Here is a 24,682-nt window from a genome sequence, read left to right as displayed (position 1 = left end):
TGTGTGCAAAGTTTCAAGTCAATACCTTCAAACTGTGAGAAACAGACAGACAGACGGATAGACGGACATGCTCATATCAACTCAGGAGGTGATCCTGATCAAGAATATATATGGTATACTTTATAGGGTCGAAGATGTTTCCTTCACTGGGTTGCACACTTTTGACCAAAATTATAATACCCTCTGCAAGGGTATAATGTGGCATTCGTAATCTGGCTCGCCTCGTTTTAAAAGTCATATTTACTACAATACGCATTGATACAATATACGTATGTTACAATAAATAAGCTAGCCAAATTCTCGTAACTATTTAAAATATTGAAATAATCGCAATGTATAGAAAACTAGCCAAGGGAATGAAAAAAAGCGTGACCACAGAAAAACCTAAGAAGAACGGTAAAACTGTTAAAGGTGGTAAGGTGAAGAGAAGTAACCCAATTTCAAGAACTTGCTCAGATAATTCGACATTCTCTCCTGAATCAGCAATGAATATTTCCGGGGTTAGCCCGAAGGTACTATCTAATGAAGAAGCATGTGGTATATCAAAGTCAATAAGTGATTTTATACGCCGGGAAGTTGCCAATGCCATGATGACTGGAATACTCAATCCAAAAGCTATACAAGCCGCTGAATCAACTTGGCGAGGCGGTAATGAATTTGTAAAGCTTGATGACGTAAAGGACATTGTCTACAAAATCATCCCCAACTTGGATGGTTCGATTATAAAAAGCGACACAAAGCAGGTCGAGGAAACCATCAAACGAATTAAAAATCGGCTCTTTATTGTCGAAGAATCTGTAAAAAAGATAGAAAGCCGTATAACTGCGATAGAGCAGTCATTAGGGCCGGTGCGAGCCCAGAATACCGTCAATGTGCCCTTCTTGGACCCGTTGGTTCCTTCGAGCTCAATGACTCGACTTCCAGATATTTCCAAGATTCGGCTGCCACCTCAGTCGTACGATGTAAATATAAGTGAAAGTAGCGAAGAGGATTCGGACTATCTTGATAAAAAATTTGGTTCAGAGGGTCCCATTTTGTCTCGACCGGGCAAAGACGGTAAAAAGATTTGCGATTATGAGCTAATAGATAAATATAATAGACAGGAAGGCGGAAGGGAACAAACTCTGAAGAAGGCGATATTTCCTTCACAGTCCCTGGCTTTGGATGATAAGACTGAATTACAACACCGTATGGCCGAGAGGCGACTGTTCGAGACAAACATGCTTCTGTATCAAAAATCTCCTTTCACGCTTCACCTTAACAGTCACAAGGACCATGTTTCTAATGCCCTTGGCTTCCCTAGCTCAAAAGTGACTCCTAACCACGAATTCCGATCAAGAATTCGTAGAACAGAATTTACAAGAAATACCGAAGAGTCTCAATGGCTCTTTGAGCAATAGTTGATTAGGATTTAAGCTTTAACTTGAATTTGATTTGATGTTTTGGGTGATGATATTGTGAAATATATTAGTATCACAAATCATCACGGAAAATAAAACTTGAATGAAAAAAAAATGTGTTTAATTAAACAAAACAAAAAGTAATAGTTAAAATGTATTCACCTGAAATTTTTCATTTATAAGGTTACATTGGACGCGTATTTCTAGGCTTCTCGAACGTATGTATGTATGTTCACTTGCATTTAGCCTCTGCAAAGTGGCTACGACGACTCGATTCAAAATTTGTAATCTCAATAAATACCAATAAATACTCAATAAATAAAAATTTTATTCTTATTCAAAATTTTAAACTGCCCAGAATAATTTTTCCAGTTTCTCAGATGCATCATTTTTTTCGAAGGACTTTATATAAGAAACCCAAACTTTAAATCGACAGTTGCCATTAGAGGTGCTCATTCGATACAACTGCCAGTATCAATTATATAATCAATTATATATTCAATAAAGTCAATTTTCGAAACAAAGTTAAAGTTTTAATGCGACTCTTTTTTATTTTTTGTTTTTATAAATTATGGCACAAACCAATTGAACGAAAAGTCTACCGAAAACACGCAAAGCAAGGATCAGTGTTTGATAAGCCATGCTACTCCCGTGTAGGCAAGATTATAAAGTACATAGATGGGACATCTCATACATAGAAAAATTTACTATCGCGGGTTCCAGCGCTGGACAAGTTAAGTTTGAGAAATTTTTCGCGCTACAACGAATGAGGGATAGCCGAGTGGTAGAGTGCTTGGCTGATGTGCAAAATAGAACGATTTCAAACCAGGCTCGGGACATCCATTTTTTTTAAATTTTTAATCTATTTATATTATATTTTTTTTCTTTTAATATGTTTTCCTAAATTTATAATCCAAGAAAAATAAATACAAAATTTTAAAATCACCTTAACATCGTCTCAGTTCGTAGCAAAAGGCTGGCAGATGAGAGAGGGAAAGAGAATTCTATTTTTATATCGTAACATTTTTGGAACGATGAAAGTTTGAAACATTCAAATCGAACCAGTGTGAGAGCAAAGGGATCAGAAATATATTCTACTATCCTTACACTTTAGCTCCGTTTTTGGTATGGATTCTAGCTTACTTTAATACGAATTTTAAGTATTAATAGGTCAACTTCAAGGGTAGCGTAGATGGATAGTTCGAGGTCCTTATTCTTGGGGTCCTGGGTTTGATTTCATTAGCGGGCGGTTGTTTCAATTTTTAGAAAGTTTTAGTTTTATGATTATTTTTATACATATTTACTTATATTTTTTTATTAATATTTTTTTTTACTTTTCGTATTCACTTTATTATTATTATTATTTTTAATTGCATTCTATTACAATTTTTGTAAAAATAAGTGACGGGCGGGACGGATGACGAAATGCCGAAAGGACTCCCTTGATGATTTATTAAGCCGGACATGATAAAAAATTAAAAAAATTAAAAATTTCTATTCGCGATTATAAATACTATTTGTTCTACTAACTACCACATCGGCGCATTGAAAACAGAAAATAGAAATTGAAATTTGGAAGCCAAAACATTTTTACGTCGTCGTGCGAGCAGTCACACATACATACAAAGGCTCACAATTTTGTTGACGGATACATGAGTGAAAAGACGCTGGCACTTCGAGAAATAAAGATGTGGCAAAAGTAAGGGAAAATAAAAAAATTGTAAAAAACTTCGATCTGGGTGCCCACCTTTAGCTGACGAACTCGACAAGCGCAGAATCAAATGTATTCATTTTAGCTATTTATGAAAATATCGAAATGAAATCAACCGATCAATCAGTTATATTACACATGTATGTATGTAATACATATACACCTGCCATATATACTTTATAGGGCAGGTGATCCTTCACTGCGATGCATACTTTTGACCAAAATTATAATACCCTCCGCAAGGCTATAAAAAATTCTTAAGCCCTAACTACTGCGGAGTCATAAAGATCGTAGAATGCAGTTTGCTAACCAATATTTAGCAATTATTTTAGTAGAGATATTTTATTTATACTTAGATTTCTAAGCTAAATTTATAGTTTTTGTTTAATTTGGAGAGGATCATTTTAAAGGGATCATCAATCTTTGAATTAGACAACATACAATGAGTAGATACAAACAAACATTTTTATAATGTTCATTAGACGAAAACAGCTGCACTTTTTATGTTCAGACTTGTCTTAAGATATTCCATTATACATTTTTATTTTCAGCTTGTACAGTAAATGTTGTAATTTTTAAATATTTAATATTTTTAACCTAAAAAAAGTTGACAACTTTTATTTTTAACTTTTGAATAGAAATTGAGAAAGAAATATTATATAAAAAATTTTACAAATTTGTATTATTCAGTAGGCTCTACAAAGTAAGCTTACTGTGACAATGTCACATTTCTAGTCCTTTGTGTGAAATTTGGCGTTTTCCAACATTACCAGCTCTACTAATTATTTTGACTTTAACGTGCATTTTCACAATTTTTCACAAAAATGAACTTAGCCAGGGTCAAGATAGAGATAGAAACGATGGCTATCAATGTGTGGAAAGAAGCGGAGCAGTGGCAGAAATTAGTCCAACGTGGCAGAGTGACAATGAAACAAATTTCCACCATAAATACCCGAATCTTCGACACTGAAAATCAGTTAAATAATATGGACAAGCCACGCGAACTGCGTTCCACGGAGAAGCGCATCCAGCAGATGTTTCTGCGTTTGCAGAATCCGGTCCAAAAGATGCGTAGGGTCTTGGAGTCGCTGGGGAAGATCAAAGATAGCACCGCGCGGATGCATAATCGGCTGAGTCTTTGGATTGATGATGACCATGTAACAAAACATAGGATCCGGCCCCATCTGGGGGCTCCCAAGCTTTTGGAACTGCTTCAGTTCCTTTGCCAACGTTATGATGCTGAGTGGGAAGTTAAGGAAATGGTTGTCTGTAAGTAAAGCTCATAATAAAAAAACATGAATGTCACATGTATTTATATTTTTAAGACCATTTGGAGCACATTAGTAGCTTGCACGAACTACGAATATTGGTAGAGGCCTGGTGCAATTGTCGTCATGCTGGCGGCGGGCAGTTTCGAATCAAAATGGGCGAGTTTTACGATGCTATCGGACGTCCTCGTTCATTTGTAATATTCCAGGAAAATGAAAGACTTGCGTATAGCTCCACAAACAGAACCCCGCGTTCTGGCTTGAAAAAGGTTAAGGTTTCTGGTTAAAGACTTAAAACAGCCTATTTTAAATTATTAAATTTGATGTTAGTAATATATGAAATTTTATTTTGTATGTTATTTTTTAACATACTTACAAAAAAAAAAAAAAAAACTTTTATTGGTAAAATAAAACCATTTTCTTTTGTCATTTGTGCTTTAAAAGTTTGGTACTCGTTCGTTCAACAAAACTGTTCTACAAAATTTTATAAGGATCAGCCGGTTATAGCCAAGAGCTGAGAGCCATTTAACTGAACGATCTGAAATGTCGCATCTTTTCTTTTGAACAGGGCTTTTAACGAAGTTCTTATTATAAGAAATTTTTCTAACACTCCCAACTACAAAAATCGGATTTGGGCGATTTCGAGATACTAACATATGTACATATGTATGTACTGTTTATTATTTAATTTAAAACGAAGTGTGTTCAATTCAACTTGGTTCGACATAAGATAGATTATCAAATTCTTCTGAGACTTCTTTTTAGGCAGTATCTTTAACAGAAAATATTCGAATTTTCTAGTTCTTTCCATCAACCTTGCTTGCCTATCTTGCGATGATTGTGCAACTTTCTCACTCTTAACTAGTATGATTACTAGTTCTTTACATGTATATAATATGTATTTTTATGCGTCGCATTTATATCTTGAATGTCACTTATTTTTAGCTTATTAAAATGTTTTTCAGTAATACAAAATCAAAAAGCAAGTAAAAGAATACTAACGTCAAAATATAAACCTTATGAATTTTTAAAATTGTAGGGAACGGGGTTTTCGATACTGATTGACAGGAGGAATAAATAACGATGTACCATGGAGGTACCAAAATGTATAAAAATTTCTGAAAAACTATACAATTTCTTTTTATGAAAGCTTACCATCAGGATTTTATCAATAGCGGAGCATTTACCTCAAACTCAAACGGATGGAATCAATAAGTTTTTTGACATGTTTTCCATGCATATGCCTATATGAAGGGGAAGGGGGGTGATATACGCTTTATACGTAGGTATCCAATTGATGATTTCGATGAATATGATAGAAATTCCTTAAGGATGGGAGCTACTTATCGCAGAAAAGTCAAGATTAACCATATGACCAATCATCAAGGACTTGCTTCAGGTTCTGGATAAACGCTGTGAGGTATTTGAGATCAGTCGCCGCCACAGCATTTGATTGGCAAGGTAGCATCAGCAAGCGACGTTAAGAAGCTACTTGAATGGAACCAATTTGGACTGTGCTTTATTTTTTGCGCTGTATTTTGAGCAACAACCAACTATGGGAACAAGGAATGTTTTTTTAGAGTTGGGCGTTTTAAAATTTAAGAGTTTGCAGGAAAAGCAGGTGCTTTGGCGACTAAAAATAAGAATCAGCACCATCAGGAAACTCCTAAAATTATGCCGAGCACATTAATTAAACCCGTCTGCATGCGTGGAAAGCTTTGCAACAACTACAAACTATTATGGGTAATACAATACTAACATAGTAGTAGTTCTCTGCCGACGATAGTGTGTGTGTTTGTAAATGATGGTTAGTTATAAGGTTGTGTAAAAAACCACTTCCAACGGAAAAGTTTTGACACAAACTTGATCTTGTTCGATACCACAGCACTATGGGGTATATAACCACTTTTTCTGGAATTAAATATTACAAATGAACCAAAAGAGGTTTTTGAACGCGGTTTTTTTGCAATTTATTTATTAAAAATTATGCATTTTTTAATGTTATGAAAATTTGATCCATATTGAACAAAAAACACGTATGTTATTCAATAAAGAATTTCTCGGCACCCCTTCTAGAAACTCCACCTAATTAGAAAACATGTTGACGTTGGAAAAGGCAAGGTTACCTAAGATAAATGTAAATTGCTCCTGTAGTGCGAAAAAGTTAACAATGAGACTAACTTATACTGTTTCAGAACTGAACATGCTATAACATTTAGTCTTACACCATTCTCAAGGGTTAAATTTATTTTTAAAAAACCAGCTAACAACTCTTTTATAAAATGACGAAATGTTAGTATGTTAGGCAAAATTTTGCAGTATAAATATTATCCACAATTTGAACAATTAAATTTAACACACAGTAAAAATCTTCTAGAAGACTATTCACAATTTTTTTTTAACTTATTGCTTCTATTGCTAAATACATGTATTACATATTATACCAATATATTTATAAGTAAAGCCACTTTAAAAATATTGAATATAGCCCAATAGGATAATTTTTTTTATGCATTCACAATAGTTTCGAACTAATTTAAAAACTTTTAAAAAACGTCTAAATGCCACATAAAGTGGTCAAGTACCCATAGTGCACAGGAGTCCAAGTTCCAAATCGGATAGTTCTATCTTTTATAGTCTTCCAGATCAACGCTCGTTCAATATTTGAACACATTAGTATAGGAATCAGTATATAAATGTCTATAACTCCTATAAAAATCGGATTTGTCTGAATATTGTTATCCAAGTGTAAATTAGCCATATGAATAGTTTGGAAATACTTATACTTATAGTTCTTTTTCTTTTAGTCTTTAAGATCGACGCTATCCTTATGGGGTTGGCGATGGTTCCTTCTCTATGTTCCATGTATTGATACAATTGCAAACCTAGAGATATCTGCGTTATGTATAATAATTCGTAAAACTGTATGAGATTCTTTCGTCAAACATGCTACGGATGCACTGGTGTTGATTACGCAAGGCCCTTGAATCTGAAGGATCGAAAGAGCCGCAACGGCAAGAAAGGGATACTCGGTACTAGTCAAAAGGATACTTGGAACTAACCCAAGTAGCTTTTCTATTTGTAGTATAACTTTTGTAATGTGTGTCTTTGAACTGCCGTTGTGGAAGTAAAAAATCCTATTCCTCTGGTATTGTCGAGGGCACTGTCGACGACTACTTTATAGTTGCCTTGTATCAGTAGTCCCCATGCTTAGAGTTATACTATCTACTCATGGTTATACTATCTAATCATGGTATCTACTACAGTTTCCAAGAGGATTTTGTTCCAATAATTGTTCCAAATAAAGTTTTAATGTTATGTTTCCGTTGTATTTTTTAAGTTCCACTTGTCATTAAAAAACGTATTTTGTTGACTCCTACAATTTATTTGTATTGTAATGTAAGGTGAAACATTGTTGGCCTCAAAAAATGGAAGATTGACAGAATTACTTATTCAAACTTTGGTACTTTTATTGCAAATTCGCCAGTTCCGAACGCAATCGTGGCACACGAAGACAGAAGGGGGTGTATTGCGCACCAGTACATTTGAATACCGAATGTAAATTATATTGTCCGCTCCACGCCCTGACACTTAAGAGACGAAATAAAATAAAAGATGGATACAACGACAACAAAAGGAATGAAAAACAGCGCCACAGTGACAGCCAAGATGGCGTGGATGGGCGTCAGAAGACACACGAACGACTTCAGCGCCGGGCATACGGACAAGGACGACAAACATGTGGCACAATCACCTTCAGTCGGCGTGCTGTCATGTCTTTGAGTAAGGTGCGGGTGTGTGCCATGCCCCCCCCCCAGAGACAACTGAATGAGCTTTAATATTTGAAGAGCTTTAATGGAATCGTTTTGCTTTGAGTTTACTTTCAATTTACGCCTTGTGGCTGGGTCCTAAACTGCCTGCCTGTATGCCCCTCTCTTGTCATATCGCACGTGCGTCGGCATTTGCAAACTACATTATTTCTGCTGGGGAATGGATGAGAATCGATAAGAAAATTTTAATGCCCTTGCCCACCTGTGCATAAAAATGGGCGCCTTCACCGAACGCCCCTTGATGCATGCATTTTAGGGAGTTCATCTTATAAATAGAATTCACGGGGGTAATGTATTTAAGTATTTTTGTTTTGTATTGCGTTTGAATATGTATTGTATTATGTCTAAAAATTGAAATAACATTTTTTTTAAGATTAGGAAAATGGGCACATTTTTAGAAGATCAACGTAAGGAACATTTTTCAATTATTAGAAGTTCATTTAATAACGAAAAATCTGAAATTTTGGACTGGTTACTAACGGTAAATTTATGTAACATATTCAATTTGTAACAAGCAGTGTTAATTGCATGCTTCGGTAAAAATCAAAGTTAGGTTCTTTTTTCAGCAGGCAATCATCGGAGCGACAACAAACAATTTTAAAAATTGTTTACAGCTGAATAAACTTTTTGCCCAAAGACCAAAAATAAATGCGCTAACCCAGCTCAGACGACCCCCGAGCATCCAAGCGGGAGTAATGGGTGGACATCCCATGCTCATCTTGGTCAAACCTAATTTCCACCCTTTCGTCCTCTTGTTTTGACCTATGAGTCTGTCATTATATTTATTTTTCCACAAAATAGCTTTCTTTCATATACTGAAGAATTAATTTTTCGTTTTGAATTCTAAAGTTTAAACTTTAAAAGTTGAGGGTGGAAGAAATGAGTAGCGGGTATAATATAGTCGGGGAACTATATTAGGTTCTTATCTCTATTTCTGCAAGTTTCCTTTGCCCACTCCAATCGCTCTCTTCAAAGCTTCTGCTCTTATCTGGGAGTGGTTCAAGGTACATTGTTTTTAAACTTTTTATATATTTTTTATATTTTTAATTATTAAACCGGAATTTTAACTGGTCTGCTCAATGAAGTCTTATTATAGAACAATCTCAATAGTTTCGGATGACATTTCCCGTAGTTCTAGTTGTGGTAATTGTCGTGCTGTCCAAGACGAAATGAGGTCGTTCATGAGACAGACTAGGAACGGACTCAAAAAAAGAGTTGATCTCTGATTTTCGAAAAATAAATGATTCTGCGCGCTTGTCACTCAGTTTAGCGGCCTTGAGCTGCTAAATGAGCCCCCTAAGCGTAAGAAATCCGCCGTTTTGTGATTCGCCTCATCCTGCTCAGCCGACAATAACTTAGCCGCTCATGTCTCTGGCCACCCCAGGGGCTAGAACTGAGAACAATTCACCGACCGAATTTCTCAGTGAAAATGAGCAATTGTCCAATATGTCCTCCGTTGGATCCCTTTAAGTGATACCACGGGTTCTAAAGAATGAAACCCCCGTTAGAGTCACCCAACATTCCACAGTCCGGACCACCTGTACCGACTGATGCTGCAGTTTTCGTACCTGCGACACCAAAACTATTACAGATGATTCCTCCATATATTCCAAACATATATTTGTTTCTCGGCTTGCCCCTGATACTGCAGAGATATATATCTCGGCTTACATGAAAGCCAAAAAAAAAGACGATCTAAAAGTGAAGGACTAATTATAAACAAAATATAACTAGGCGCACGTGTGCCCGCGATTTGTTTACCCAGTTTTTAGCCAGGGTACATTTTCGACCAAGAACATCAGCCTAGTACCGTAAAGAAAAAGTTTTAAAACTAGTAGGTGTGAAACTTTCACATATTAGAACCACTGACCAACCTTTCACCTCTTCTCGTCCAAAAATTAAAAAAACTAATATCGTCACTAACACTTACCTATCAGAATAAGGGGGCTATGTAGAAAATTCCCTAAACTATATTCTGATGGTTCTCTCTTTGCATCCCATATTATAGCCCTCACAGAAAATTTACAGCGGGAAGTTTTTCCAAGTAAGTACAGCAATTTTAGACGTGATCGACCTCTGCCGAAGGGGGGACCGAACCTCTGTAGACTCCAAATTCCTTCTAAAGAGATTAAATCACAAGAATTTGGTGGCATGAAATCTTTTTGCATTAAAATATTCATATACCAGTATACATACCCACATACTGGAATTATTCCGTTTTTTGTCCGTTTTTAAATCCGTTTTTGATGTTATGTCTAATTGTGACCAGCTTGTAGCTCTGGGTGACTTTAATATCCCAAAACTAAAGTGGTCTAATGTCGATAACTCACCATCTTTATCACCTATCACGCATCATGACTTCGCTGCGGGTATGTTTGACATGTCCCTAGGTCATAATCATTTTTGAAATTTATTAGGTCGGCTATTAGCTACGGCTACTTATTTTATATCTGATCCTGATGGCACCACTATTTTCAGAGCTTTGCCCCTTTCAACCCCAGAGGATCCATATCACCCTACGCTTGAGGCTTCAAACTATAAAATTTTGGGTATCGATCACAAGTTTTCATGTGTGGCAAATAAGATTCTCTGTATTAAGTATTAAGTACTTTCTGTACTCCTGGAGCAACAGAAATTTTGCAATTTGTTGTGGCGGTAGGAGGCTAAGAAAAAATTTAAAACAAACTTGAACTGCGTAGGTATTATAGGAGATTCCAACCAAATCCTATAGCTCAATTCCTTATCCACGGGTTCATACGGACATGACTATATCGACTCGGCTATTGATGCCGATCAAGAATATATACACTTAATGGGGTCGGAGATGATTCCTTCTCTATGTTACAAAAATTCGTACATACATAGCTTACATACATACATACACGAATTCAATATACCCTTGTACTCTACCAGTATATTTTATTCCCATAAATATTCCCTTCCCATATACCGAGAAGGAGATGATTCCTTCTCGGTGTTACGACGTATTCACATGAAAAGAGTGTATCTTTTTACTCTTGTACTGCACTTGTTCGGTATGATAATATACATACATGTATTCTGATTACGTATGATTTGAACAGCCAGAACCAACTATTTTCGAAACTTGTATTTTTATGTTCATAAAAAACAAAATCCAATATATAGTAGCAAAAAGTTTAAATGCGTTCCCAAAGTTATTTTAGAAACCTTGAAAATAAAAGATAACATACAATTTTTTATGATTTCGTTTATATACATAATCAATTATCATATTCAGAAACATAAAAACAAACAAAATACATCAATCACAATTTATAAGTTGTTACGCTATAAACATTGAAATTTAAAGGGTCACTTTTGAACGTGAAAACAAAGCCCAATATATATTTTTCCTGGATTTTTTAAAAAGGGTATTTATAATTTTTGTTTTTTTATACCCTTGCAGAGGGTATTATAATTTTGGTCAAAAGTGTGCAACGCAGTGAAGGAGACATCTCCGACCCTATAAAGTCTTATATTCTTGATCAGGATCACCTCCTGAGTTGATATGATCATGTCCGTCTGTCCGTCTGTCTGTCCGTCTGTCTGTCCGTCTGTCTGTCCGTCTGTCTGTCCGTCTGTCTGTCCGTCTGTCTGTCCGTCTGTCTGTCCGTCTGTCTGTCTGTTTCTACGCGAACTAGTCTCTCAGTTTTAAAGCTATCGTCTTGAAACTTTGCGCACACCCTTCTTTCCTTTGCACGCAGTATATAAGTCGGAACGGCCCGGATCGGCCGACTATATCCTATAGCTGCCATATAACTGATTGATCGGAAATGGTATAACTTTGATGTTTTTAGAGTTAGAGAGTTCAAATTTGACACAAAAGCTATTTTTGGCAAAATAATACGACGTGCCAAATTTTATAAGGATCGGTCGACTATATCCTATAGCTGCCATATAACTGAACGATCGAAAATGACCCAACTTTCGTGTTTTTGAAGATAGAAAGCTGAAACTTAGTACAGATTCTATTTTTGATCACTTGATCCAACTTACCAAATTTCATTAGGATCGGCCGACTATATCCTATAGCTGCCATATAACTGAACGATCGGAAATGGTTTTTGGTAGAAATACCAACTTTGGTATTGTTAAAGATAGAAGTTTGGGACTTGTTTTAAATTTTGTATTATAATAAATTGGGTTATATAATCATATTCTCATAAGGATCGGCCAACTATATCCGATGTTTGCGATATATATCCGGTTTTAACTGCAAGGGTATATCAACTTCGGCTCCGCCCGAAGTTAGCTTTCCTTTCTTGTTTGAATATGTAAATACTTAAACTAGCGTGCATACCATATGTAAGCAGTAATTTGTAATTTACCGTTTAATGTTTGTGTACATATAGCTTTGAAAAGAAAACCAGCTTCAAAGATAGTTTTACAAATTGTTTGTATGTGTGTTTCTGTGTGTTTCTATTACTGTGAGTCTATATCCATGTTTACAGAGTAATTGACCATTCATAACTGATAACTCAATTGAAAACATTCAGTCTTGTTGTCCAGTTTTTGCTCTCCTTTACACTATTCAATTATTTATGAGGCAACCTCTATAATTGAAATGGTATATTTGCTACACCGTGCAAGCCCATTTGTAATATTAAATTTTGGTTTTTTTTTTTTGGTTTTTTTTTTTGCGGTCTTTCCGAATTTGGAAATGGTTTGTGCATCAAAAAGAGCATCAGCTAGCATTCCTGTATTCATCATAAAGCTTAGAGGCCCAGATGACCGAGGGGCGCTCGAGAAACGATTTGTTAGTACATATTAAGCTATTTGAAATTTGTTAAGCTAAGAGGATTTAGTAAGGAAATTTAAAATTCTGTATTTTAAATTCCTCTAATTGGAAAGAGGAAAGGAAAGAGATGTAATAGAGTAGAGACCATTGTAGTTCGACATAATACCCTAAAAGGGTCATGCAGTGCATATGTCGATCTACAATGGCTAAGCAACAGAGGACTAAAGTTTCGAGTGCTTCTATTAGGAATGTTAAATTTTAAACTTTTTAGTAAATGCTGGCTATCTACATCCCCGTTAATAAGGTTATGCAGAAAAACTACACCGAGCATTGTCCTACGATTTGTTAAGCTAGGTAAGTTTATGTAAAAGTCTGCTACTGTAGGATGGAAGCTGAAGATTTGCATCCCAGTATAGACCTCTTAGTGCGAATATTAAAAAATTCTTTTGTACGGATTATATGCGGTCCTTATGTACTCCATATTGGGGACTCCAGACACATGAACCATACTCTAGTATAAGACGGACCAAAGAGATGAATAATGTTTTGGTTATATAGGGGTCATTAAATTCTTTTGACCACCTTTTGATAAAAACAAGGATTCCTTTAGACTTATTAACCATTAAGGAAATATGGTCGGCAAATTTAAGTTTGATGTCTAATAGGATGCCGAGATCATTAACCTGGGTTAATTTTTCTGAGGCAATCCCATTTATAGAATAAGTAGCTTGCAGAGGGCAAGAACGATAAAAAGACATATGCTTGCATTTTGATCCATTGATCCATTCCATTGATCCATTTGCTCTGATAAGGGTGTGTTAAAACACAAGTTAATAAGGCATTTATTAAGTTTTTGTTAATTTTGTAGTTTTATTTATTAGGTGTAAGTTGTTATGTTATGTAGCCATGTAAGGATTTGTCCGTTGGCGAAATAAATAAATAAATGTCCTATGTCCTTATAAAGGGACCCTAGAGCAATAATTGACAACAACAACAACAACAAAAAAATGCATTTTACTTGTGTTTGTTGCAATTATTTAATATAAGGTCAACTGTTACTTACAGAGCAGCAGCAGCAGATATACACAATTACCAAAACAATGATAATAATGATAATGATAATCATCATAATGATCAACCAGTAAAACAATTAGGTACATTCATTTTCAATTTATTATGCATTTATGACATAATATGAATTTTATGTATTTTTATAATTTTTATTTAAATTTTAGGAATAACAATTTTGTCGACGACTCGCTCGACAAGTTGAAAATTTTAAGCGCAGAAAAGGCGCGCTCTACGCTAACTTGGGTAGCTGGAACCGCGAGCACCACCTTAGCAAGATGATATAAATTCGGCTACTGAAATTGCTTCTCAGGGGCAACTAACTATCAATTTCAATTACGGTACCTGGTTATTTCGTCTCTGTCTTGTTGCTTCGACAAAGAATAAAGTTGTATAATGTAAGCGTTAAATATATTATTAATATTATGTTATTTCAAACAACTTATTCTCCGCCTAAATTGACAGATCTGCCTTACGCATATAGCATTCAAGCAGAAAATCTTATTTTCTGTCCGTTTTTTTCTAAGAACAACTTATTATCTGGTCTTTTAAGGGTACAACCCATTTATTCGCCAGGCCCCGACGGAGTACCAGGCTGTGTGCTAAAATACTGCGCCAGGGCTCTGCGCAAACCTCTTCTAAGACTTTTCAACTTATCTTTGGAAACCTCGATTTTTCCCCTTAAGTGAAAGGAATCATTTATAATTCCCCTACATAAAAAAGGGAAAAAGTCCGAGGCTGCCAACTACAGAGGCATCTCAAAGTTGTCGGCAATTCCAAAGTTATTTGAAAAATTAATTACCCCTCATTTGCAACACCTTTGCTCTTCGATTATCACTTCTTGTCAGCATGGCTTTATTAAGCGTCGCTCCACCACCAAAAACTTATTGGACTTGACATTGTCATAGATGGCTTTTGTAAGGGATATCAAACCGATGTAATTTACACAGACTTCAGCAAAGCATTTGATTCAGTTAATCACTCACTCTTGTTGAGTAAACTGAATATGCTGGGTTTTCCTAAAGACCTCTTAACGTGGATCTCCAGCTACCTAGATGGAAGGACACAAAGAGTCTTATTTAAAAACATACAGTCCCGTCTGGTCCGTGCTACATCTGGCGTCCCTCAAGGAAGTCATCTTGGCCCGTTATTATTTACGCTTTTTATAAACGACTTGCCCCCTGATTTAACGAACTCTCTAGTTCTTATGTATGCAGATGATGTAAAGCTTTGTCTTCAGTACTTTATATTGGACAATATTGGAAATATCGTTAAAGGATCAAAAGTTATTGCTTGGTGAGTTTTATTTTTGATCAAAAAAAATAAAAATCACGAATAATCATTATTTTTGAGTTTTATTTTTTTTATTCAAGCTTAATGATTATTTGTGATTTTTATTTTTTTCGATCAAAAATAATTATTAGTTTTGATTTAAAAAATTAAAAATCGTTGAGTAATCATTACAAAGTAATTTTAAATATATTACTTATAATGATTACGTTTCCTGGAAATAAAAAGTGGAAATAAAAAAATAAAATAAAAAAGAAATAATATTAAAAAATTCTGCGAATAGATCGGCAATGGCCTGATCAGAGGTCGCAGAGGCATTTTCAAACGTAAGCAGGGGTGAAAAAGATACGTGTTTACGCGTAGTGTTTACAAAATTATAAAACTGCTTTGGATCCTGCTTTTGGAAGTTGTATCCGGCAGCGGTCAATATAATTCCTATAAAATTCCGCGTTATGCACGGTAAAATTCGACCGAGCTAGTATATTGAAAAATCAACACTGCAGGTTTTTTTTATTTTAGTAAGAGCCTATTTTTAATATTTTTTAGGTTAGTGAGGCACCTTGTATACCAAGGAGGATTTGTTGAAGCAGACGGATATTTCCATGGCAAACAGGTGTCAAAAAATTTATTTAAAGTATAGTAAAATTTTTCTAAAGTGACTAAGATCAGTGCATGCCAGAATATCGGACCAATCGTATGTATCGATAAGGCAAGGCTATTAAGTTTCTGAAAATCTGCTTTACGGAAGCAGCGAATCTTATTTGCCACGCATAGAGACATCTGATCGATACCAGGAATAGTTTCGATAGAGACCTCCAGCGTGGGGTGATATGGATCCTCTGGGGTTGAAAGGAGAAAAGCTCTGGAGAGAGCGGTACCGTCAGGATCAGATACAAAACATAAGTCTAAAAGCCGACCTTACAAATTTCTAACATGGTTAATCTGACCTAGGGACATGTCAAACATGCCCGCGGTGAAGTCATGGTGAGTGATAAGTGACAAAGATGGTGAGTTATCGACGTTGGACCACTTTAATTCTGGGATATTAAAGTCGCCCACCGCTACGAGTTGGTCACGACCCGTCATAAGCTTAAAGACGTGTCGAAATGCTGCCAATATGTAGGCGGTATATATGAATATGTCATGTATAAAGATTTCACGGACATAGTGATTTTAACGCACATAAATTCTATGTCACCAAACTCTTGGGATTTCACCTCTTCAGAAGCAAAAGTAGAGTCTCAATTCCAAATACATTTTCTGCCCTTGAGTTGTAAAATTACAACTGCGGCACTTTGGCTTTTACGGTGCCATAAATCGAAACAAAAGTGTCGTTTAGTCATTGAAAATGAAAAAACCAAACGAAATCACAGACACTAGGTCTGTTGCAAACCTTAGTTTTTTCTTTGCTTAGGTTGGTGTCAAACTTTCTGCTAATCCTCAATGCGAGTAATTGGGAATTAAGAAACAAACGGAATTAAGCCTTCAAAAAGTTAAAGTTAAGGTAAAGTTTTACTCAGTTATACCATTGTACCTCTTCAAGTATAACTTAAATTACCTCAGAAGGCCAATTCGAAACAACCACCAATACTTACATAGATATATTTAACTGTGTAAATAATATCTTATCTAAACAATAAATAATAGACAACACACATTAAAGAGAATTTTCATTTTATAATTGTTGTTGTTTCTAAGTATTTTTTTTGTTTTAGTCTTATCTGTCCTTTTTTTAATTTGATAGTGAAAGTTGTATAATATTATATCCGGTACTCATTTCTTCCCCCCACCCTTTAACAAACCTTTAAAGCAGGGGTCAGGGAGTCTGAAGCACTCATTTAGACACAGCCGCTCGCAGTGGAAACCACCTCCTACCTGAATATTTAACTTCGAACAGTCTGTGTATATAAAAAGGGTCTCGGGTCCCGGGATTTTTGTGGTCCATTGCCCCCTCAATGGAATGGAGACCTTATAGCTAAAGGTGGGATAATCGACGGGTATACAGTAGTCCGTAGCCTCTTTAGGCGTGAAACGGTGACCTGCCTCGCGTAGATTGCCGATAGCGTCACTATTTTGACCTCCATTATCTCCACAGGTAATATATTGAGTATGAAGTCTGGGGCATCTTTTGGTGTGGTGCGGAGATTACCTGTAATGCAGACCTCCGCCATCCTTTGCGTTTTCCTTAACCTATTCCTACATAGGAAAATTTGTTAGAGCAGGCCACTAGTCTACTACCCATGACCATAACATGACCCATTTGAGTCTAATGGCCTTGCGGCAGGTAAAGAGCATGATAGTCGACTTGTTTGCTCTACCCATAGTATTTAGCTTCCAGTCCTGTTTTCTGCCTAGCGCAATTCCTAGATACTGAGGGTAAATGTTTCCCCTGATAGTTTTAGAAGCCTTAAACTTTAAGGCTTAAAGCCTTAAACTTAGAGAACTCTCAGTTTTTCCGTCATGCGATCGCATAGAGTCTGGGGAAATATGAAAAGTGAAATATTTGCGTACTTCCTTTAAATCTATTGCAACTAACAAATCAAACAAAAATTTTTTCAATGAATATCATGTTTTTCCCTTTTAAAATGAGAAAAAAATTTTTAAATTTATGGTGCTTAGGGTCGTTATCGTAATCGTTAGGGTAATTAGATTTTAACAGTGTACTACAGGGTACAGGGTAATATTTGTAGACCCTTGCAGAGGCTATTATAATTTTGGTCAAAAGTGTGCAACGCAGTGAAGTAGACGTCTCCGACCCTATAAAGTATATATATTCTTGATCAGAATCACCTCCTGAGTGTGTCTGTTTCTATGCAAACTAGTGTCTCAGTTTTAAAGCTTCTTGAAACTTGAAACTTTGCACACACCCTTCTATCCTTTGTACGCAGTATATATGTAAGTCGGAACGGCCGGGATCGCCCGACTATATCCTATAGCTGACATATAACTGAACAAGCGGTCAACTGAGTTGACCCGACCTACCGATTTTCATAACCATCGGCCGACTATATCTTATAGCTTCCATATGAACGATCGGAAATGGTATTTGGTAAAAATTTTTGAAGATACTTTGGTATTTTTGAAGATAGAAGCTTGGGACCTTTTCATACCCGGTACTTGTAGAGTACAAGAGTATATTGTAGTCGTGCGAATTTATGTAATATAGAGAAGGAATCATCTCCGACCCCATAAAGTATACATATTCCAAAGTATACATATATATCCCATAACCCCATAAAGTATACCCCATAAAGTATACATATATAAAGTATACATACATATTGTTGATCAGCATCAACAACATATAAGAAATAAGTTTTTCACATGAAAATTAACTATAGAAATAGTTTGGTTCGAAAAACCTTAATTAAAGTTAAAACTTAAAACAAACTTACTCATAGGTCTTATCTCGATGAGCCTCTATGCCAAATCCTATAGGTCCATCTCTTAACAAATAAAAAAAGGGAAAAAGTCGCGTTTCCTGACTATACCCGGTACACATCTCTTCCAACCACACTTTAGCTAACTTTTAAAGTTTAAACTTTTAAGTTTAAATGTATGGATTCTCAGCAATTAATTTTAGTTGAATACTTTTGCACTTGGGAAAAAGACCCGAAGCCCCTTACTACTCCCTACGTCCTCCCTACGTACTACCGATTCAGTGGTAAAGCAAAATTCAAAGAAACTCTTCATAATATAGCTCTTCTAAAAATTGCTCGAGTTTTAATGTAGATTAGCCATTGTAAAAGTAAATTTTAATAAAACATTTTCTAAAAACATTAATGAAGTGGCAATACAACAAAAGATATCTCTTATAGTATTTGAGATCTTAAAATTTAAAAAACTATTCTCATTCGGCACGTGCCAGAAAAACTAAATCAAAACTAAAACAAAGACACGTGCCGTGCAAGAATTGTTTTTATTGTGAAATATTATATTGATATAAAAGGCTTTTTTATTTGATATAAAAAAGCCGTAGGAATCCGATTTATCCAGGTTTGTTTGTTTCAAAACATACAAAAGTAATCTAAAATTTTTTATTTTGAGAATCCTTTTGAAAGGTTTTATATTAAAATTGAAATAATACTTTTCGATTGGTTAATCACTCATTAACAGCGGCACACACAGAAGATGTACATTATGTATATGAATTTTGTATGCAACAGCATGTTTTTCGTCACCGACATGGACTGCTGCCCGCAGTGATATAATAAAAATAATAAAAACTATTATAATAAACGATAATATAAAAAACTATTGTATCTTGAGACGATGCAGGGAGTTCAATGAAAACTAATTTGATATTTTTATCACAAAAGACCAGGTTATTGGAATTGACTCACCCGAATTGGTTAATATAGGTTTGATATTTCCGATCCTTCACTTATAAGCCAGTCAACCGACCCTGCCAGTTCCAACTTAATGCTGCGTGCAAAATAATTAAGAAGGTTTAAATGTCTTCAAAATAATAGAGTTGTTCATATTGTTGTTCCTAATCAATATTATAAAAAAAAAATAATGGGTGTATTATTTGTAATTTAAAAAAAAATATAAAATTTGTAATTAAAAAAGTTTCAGCACCATTGTACAGTTATAAACAACTCAGCAACGGCAGTACCATTTGTACCATTTTGCTTTTTACGCTGCCAAATACAATTAGTTTTGCCCATTCGACACTGAAAGATGCTTTGCTTTTTCTTTCCACTCTACACTTTTACAAAATGTCCATCGCAAGATGCCACTTGTTGCTGTTATTACTTTCTACATGGGATTGCGTCGGAATACATGTGGTAAATGGACTAGAAAACGGACTGGCACGAACGCCACCCATGGGATGGATGCCATTTGAGCGGTTTCGTTGCGTGACGGATTGTGTCCGCTTTCCAAAAGATTGTATAAGGTTGTATGGCTTAAATATTTGGTAATCCTCAATGTAAATTTATCTTACCTGTTAGTGAGAGGCTTATAAGACGAACTGCCAATCTTCTGGTTTCTGAGGGATATGCCGCTGCAGGATATCGATATTTAATTATTGACGACTGTTGGATGGAAGCTTCTCGCGACATGGCTACTCATGAACTTCTACCAAGCGAGGATCGGTTCCCAAGTGGCATGCGGAATCTTGGAAACTATGTAAGTCCGTGTTTTTTTTTTATCGGAAATATCGGTACATATTTCTCTATATTGGCGTAGATTCACAGCAAGGGGCTTCTTTTTGGAATTTACCATGATCTTGGTGAAAGAACATGTATGTTTCAAGGCCCTGGGGCCGCCCGTCATTTTAATCTTGATGCCCGAACCTTTGCTAACTGGGGCGTGGACTATGTCAAGATGGACGGATGCTTTGCCAGTGAATCGGAGTTGGATCAGGGATATCCCGAATTCGGTCGTGCTCTAAACCATACGGGTCGTCCCATGGTTTACTCATGCAGTTGGCCTTATTACAAGGCTCGGGTAAATAAAAGTTTTTACTGTGTTAGAACATTGGTGATAATAAACAATTTTCAGCCAGATTTCAAATTAATAGCGCAGCACTGCAATCTTTGGCGATTTGCGCAAGATATTCAGGACTCTATGGCTTCTGTAACTAACATTATGATGCAATACAGCAAAAAGCAAACTGAATTGGCTGCACATGCTGGTCCCGGTCGTTGGAACGATCCAGATATGGTAAAAGCTGATATCCTAAAACTCTATTGTATTCGCTAACCAAACAAAACTATTTCTTATTAAAACAAGAAAGAAAAGCTAACCTTGATCTCCTAGAAGGAAAAGTTTTCCGAAACTACACTTTCTAAAATCCAAAGTTTTGTCTATCCGAACGTTCAGTTATGTAAATTGCACTTATGAGATCAGGCGATCCTTATGAAATTAGTAGTTTGCAACATAAACAAAATGCATAGAAAGTTCCATAATTCTTATAATTAAGTTCTGCTAAAATTTATAATTTTTTTACGAGTCTATAAGACTAGAACGAAGTTTAAATTTACTATCATACAAATTTATTCAATTAAGTCCCTTAATGCATAGTCTTTAAGTTGTGTAAACTTTATGTGTATGTACATATACACATATGTGCAGTATGGAGTATTTACCTACTTTATGAGGCATTTAGACGTTTTTTTTAAGTTTTTGAATTAAATTTAAATGTGTGTTAAATTGAATTGATCAAATTTGGGTAAAATTTATATTCTATACTAACATTTATAAATAATAATTTATTAAAAGCCCTTTTATCTGGATTTTTAGAAATAAATTTAAACTTTGAGAAGTGTTTTGTAATAGAGCTTTATTTCGGTGTATGTCTACATGTATGTTGTAGCTGGTTTAATTCTGAATCAATATAAGTTAGTCTCATTGTGCACTTTTCCACGCTACTAGACATATTTATATTTATCTTAGTTAACCTTTGCCTTTGCCAACGTCAAGTTGTTTGCTAGGTGGAGTTGCTTGAAGGGGTGTCGAGCAACTTTTCATTAAATAACTTACCGGGCTTTTGTTCAATATGGATAAAATTTTAAGACATAAAAAATTGCATAAATATTGTGTGTGCCCTAATTTGAAAATGGATAATAATATAAATTTTTTTCATTTATGGGTGCGGAAAGGGGCGTGGCAAAATTCTAAGCTTAGATTAATTTGACGGCAACATAAAAAAAAATTGCTGATAAACTTTTGTAAGTCTAGCTCTAAAAAACTAGCTAGCTCAATTTTTTTTCATTTTTTGTGGGCCGGGGTGTTATACGCCCTCTTTTTTATAGTTCTGCAGCCTAACCCAACATACTACAACAAAATTGCATTAAAAAACCTCTTTTGGTTCACTTGTAATATTTACTATGGGGTCAACAACCAATTTTTGTGGCCTTAAATAATACCAGTAAATCGAAAGAGATTTTTCACTGAGCTTGTTTTTTAACTATTTAGATTAGGAACAAGTATAGATGATGCTAGTATAGAAGAGTGGGCGTGCCAGCGCCCCCACCGCCCTCACCACTCACCAAAATTATCAATATGCGTTTACGTTACAGGCAAATAAATAAAGTATTTTAATTTTACCACGCCCCTTCCCGCCAACAAAAATTAAAAATGATTTAATATGGAGAAAATTGCTAAAGCTAATGACTTAAAATTTGACAAAATATTCTGTTTCATACTTTTAATATGACTTAAAAATTTTGTCCAGATTGGATAAAAAGCATAAAAGTTATTCAATAAAGAAAATGTATGGGCGATAACAGAGGAATGTTTTTTATGCTTTAGAACTCGAGATCGCATCAAAAAAAGGATAATTTCTCAAAAAGTGGAAAAAATTACACTTTAAGACTACATTCTTTTAAAAAAGTATGCAACACTCTACAACACAGTATAAATATAAAGGTGAAACTAGGTGACATTTTTTTTTCTCCATTCAAAATTTAGATTTCCCATAAACATTTATCCTAATTTTTATAACAATAATATATTTATCAGTTCCATATCCGAAGGTAAATATCATTCTTTTTTATACATTTTGAGTATTTTTTTGTTTGTTTTCAAAGCTTGTGCTGGGTAATTATCATCTGAGCTACGATGCCAGCCGTTTGCAATTGGCTATATGGTCAGTTATTGCTGCTCCTTTGATTATGACAAACGATTTGGAGAGCGTTCGACCGGAAATTAAGAATCTGCTTCTGAATAGGGACATTATTGGCATTAATCAAGACCCTTTGGGTCAACCTGGCCATAAAGTTTTAACGTCGCATAATATACAGGTAGATTTTTTAATAAGCTACGTGAACTTTAAAACTTTTTTTTGGTAGGTTTGGATTCGACCCGTTACACCGGTGAGCAATTTTGGTAAAAAATCCTTTGCAATAGCATTTTTAAACCTGGGAGGTTTTGCCGAGTGCCCATTGTGTCCGCAGGTCTACAAAGTTCAGCTATACCGCCTAGGCCTTAACAGTCGAAGGGGATATAATGTTATGGTAATATTTTTATAATTAAATTTAATAAAAATGATGATTTTTGAACATTTACAGGACTTGTTTAACCGGAGCCACAATTTTGGCTTGTATAAGCCAAAAGATTCCTTTAGTACGCGCATCAACCCTGAGGGAGTGACGTTTTACAAGTTTTCAGTGTTGCCTCCCAAAGGCTAAGCTTTGAAACTACTTCTAAGCATTTAAACATTTGAATTGAGGCTTTACGTCTTAATAAAGGCTCAAATTCATAAATTTTTTGTGAAAAATTTATAATATATATTGGCTATTCCGGAGACTAGTCAACCAGGACCGAAAAAATAAATGTCCATATTCCTCGATTCTTTTTTTGTATTTTCATAAATAAATATCCAAATTTTCATAATCTATTGGATTCATAGCATATCTCAGCTTCTTTAAAAAAAAAACCTTTCAGCTTCTTTTTACTTTTAAAGACCTTTTTATGTTTATTTATTCCTCAAGAAAAACATATGATGTGTTTGCTCTTGTTGTACTAAATCTCTTAGTAACAATCTAATAAGACGAGAAAAATTCAAAGAGAGCAAAAAAATGTTCAATTACCTCTTAATTTGTATTTTGATTCTTATCTATGTTCTAATCGTACGTTCGCGACCCAAAACATAATTTTATTGTAATTGCTTCGCATTAAGTGAAAGCAGGTGGATAAAACTTCATGTGTTAAGTCATTTTAGTGTAAACTATTGAAATTTAAAAAAAAATAACGACTTTTTTAAGAATTTTTTTTTATATTGAATTTTAAAGTGGCGTACGTTTGCGACCGTATGTATATCGTGAAAAATATCGTGAGACAGGTGAAAAAAGAAAACAAGGAACAGGTAAAAAAAATGAATCACGTCACGAGAAGATCGCTTTATTATGAGGACAATCCTGCAGGATCGTTTCAAAACTGCAGTGCAGATAAGATCAGAGGTTCAGGAACAGTTTTCAAAAGATATTTCGGAGCGAACTGTTCAACGTCGGCTTAACTCCATGGGAATGCGCGCAAGATCACCTGCAAAAAAGCCACAAGGACAAGGAAAATTGGACTGCTTCTGATTGGTCAAGAGTGCTATTTTTATATGAGTCCAAATTTAATCTCATTGGATCTGATGGAATTCTCAAGGTGCGCCGTAGACGTGGGGAACGCTATTCTGAAAATTTCTGCATAGTCACAGTAAAGCATTCACCGTATGTTATGGTATGGGGATGCATATCCATATGTAGAAAGAATTGGGCATTAAGTCCTTAGATTGGCCAGGAAACAGCTCAGACCATAATCCAATATAGAATGTTTGGGCCTATATGGGTGCCAAAATAAAAAAGCGAAAGCCCAAAACTATGGAGAATTTAAAACAAATTATAGAAAAAGTATGGATA

The 24,682-nt window shown here is 35.2% G+C and overlaps 3 protein-coding genes and 1 long non-coding RNA gene across 8 annotated transcripts; 3 read left to right on the top strand and 1 right to left on the bottom strand.

The window, feature by feature from the left end:
• Window positions 1-235: 235 nt before the first annotated feature.
• LOC108130763 (uncharacterized) lies at window positions 236-1,486 on the top strand. The gene is made up of 2 exons (XM_017249350.3): window positions 236-414; window positions 484-1,486. Exons 1-2 carry the CDS (start codon window positions 333-335, stop codon window positions 1,398-1,400), a joined length of 999 nt encoding a protein of 332 aa, XP_017104839.2. The 5' UTR covers window positions 236-332; the 3' UTR covers window positions 1,401-1,486.
• A 2,449-nt stretch (window positions 1,487-3,935) lies between these two features.
• LOC108130744 (uncharacterized) lies at window positions 3,936-4,726 on the top strand. The gene is made up of 2 exons (XM_017249324.3): window positions 3,936-4,380; window positions 4,437-4,726. Exons 1-2 carry the CDS (start codon window positions 3,936-3,938, stop codon window positions 4,664-4,666), a joined length of 675 nt encoding a protein of 224 aa, XP_017104813.2. The 3' UTR covers window positions 4,667-4,726.
• LOC138926567 (uncharacterized) lies at window positions 4,148-19,922 on the bottom strand. 3 transcript variants are annotated; one of them, XR_011443128.1, is made up of 4 exons: window positions 19,908-19,922; window positions 19,670-19,818; window positions 4,439-4,634; window positions 4,148-4,378 (listed from the first exon to the last, which is right to left on the bottom strand). It is a non-coding gene; the product is annotated as an uncharacterized lncRNA (long non-coding RNA). The 3 variants fall into 3 exon arrangements; XR_011443129.1 differs by lacking the exon at window positions 19,908-19,922 and having other exon boundaries at window positions 4,439-4,638; window positions 19,670-19,849; XR_011443127.1 differs by lacking the exon at window positions 19,908-19,922 and having other exon boundaries at window positions 19,670-19,844.
• Window positions 19,923-20,014: 92 nt separating this feature from the next.
• Window positions 20,015-23,539, top strand: LOC108130751 (alpha-N-acetylgalactosaminidase-like). Of its 3 annotated transcripts, XM_017249334.3 has the most exons (7): window positions 20,016-20,226; window positions 20,282-20,459; window positions 20,520-20,780; window positions 20,835-20,996; window positions 22,865-23,077; window positions 23,126-23,290; window positions 23,345-23,539. In XM_017249334.3, exons 1-7 carry the CDS (start codon window positions 20,048-20,050, stop codon window positions 23,462-23,464), a joined length of 1,278 nt encoding a protein of 425 aa, XP_017104823.1. In that variant the 5' UTR covers window positions 20,016-20,047; the 3' UTR covers window positions 23,465-23,539. The 3 variants fall into 3 exon arrangements, with proteins under 3 accessions (XP_017104824.1, XP_017104823.1, XP_017104826.1); XM_017249335.3 differs by lacking the exon at window positions 22,865-23,077 and having other exon boundaries at window positions 20,015-20,226; XM_017249337.3 differs by lacking the exons at window positions 20,016-20,226; window positions 20,282-20,459 and having other exon boundaries at window positions 20,609-20,780; window positions 20,839-20,996.
• Window positions 23,540-24,682: the final 1,143 nt, after the last annotated feature.

This window comes from Drosophila bipectinata, chromosome 3R (assembly GCF_030179905.1).
Source record: "Drosophila bipectinata strain 14024-0381.07 chromosome 3R, DbipHiC1v2, whole genome shotgun sequence".
NCBI lineage: Eukaryota > Metazoa > Arthropoda > Insecta > Diptera > Drosophilidae > Drosophila > Drosophila bipectinata.
The sequence above is the reverse complement of the archived record's forward strand: the minus strand, read 5'-3'. Positions and strand labels throughout refer to the sequence as shown.

Excerpts from the sequence above, each read along its gene's own strand:
- LOC108130763 (XM_017249350.3), top strand. The coding sequence starts at position 333 with ATGTATAGAAAACTAGCCAAGGGAATGAAAAAAAGCGTGACCACAGAA. Across the intron at positions 415-483 it reads CGGTAAAACTGTTAAAGGTG|CAATGAATATTTCCGGGGTT; the intron begins GTAAGGTGAAGA and ends CTCCTGAATCAG.
- LOC108130744 (XM_017249324.3), top strand. The coding sequence starts at position 3,936 with ATGAACTTAGCCAGGGTCAAGATAGAGATAGAAACGATGGCTATCAAT. Across the intron at positions 4,381-4,436 it reads AGTTAAGGAAATGGTTGTCT|ACCATTTGGAGCACATTAGT; the intron begins GTAAGTAAAGCT and ends TATATTTTTAAG.
- LOC108130751 (XM_017249334.3), top strand. The coding sequence starts at position 20,048 with ATGTCCATCGCAAGATGCCACTTGTTGCTGTTATTACTTTCTACATGG. Across the intron at positions 20,781-20,834 it reads GGCCTTATTACAAGGCTCGG|CCAGATTTCAAATTAATAGC; the intron begins GTAAATAAAAGT and ends AACAATTTTCAG. Across the intron at positions 20,997-22,864 it reads GTTGGAACGATCCAGATATG|CTTGTGCTGGGTAATTATCA; the intron begins GTAAAAGCTGAT and ends TTGTTTTCAAAG.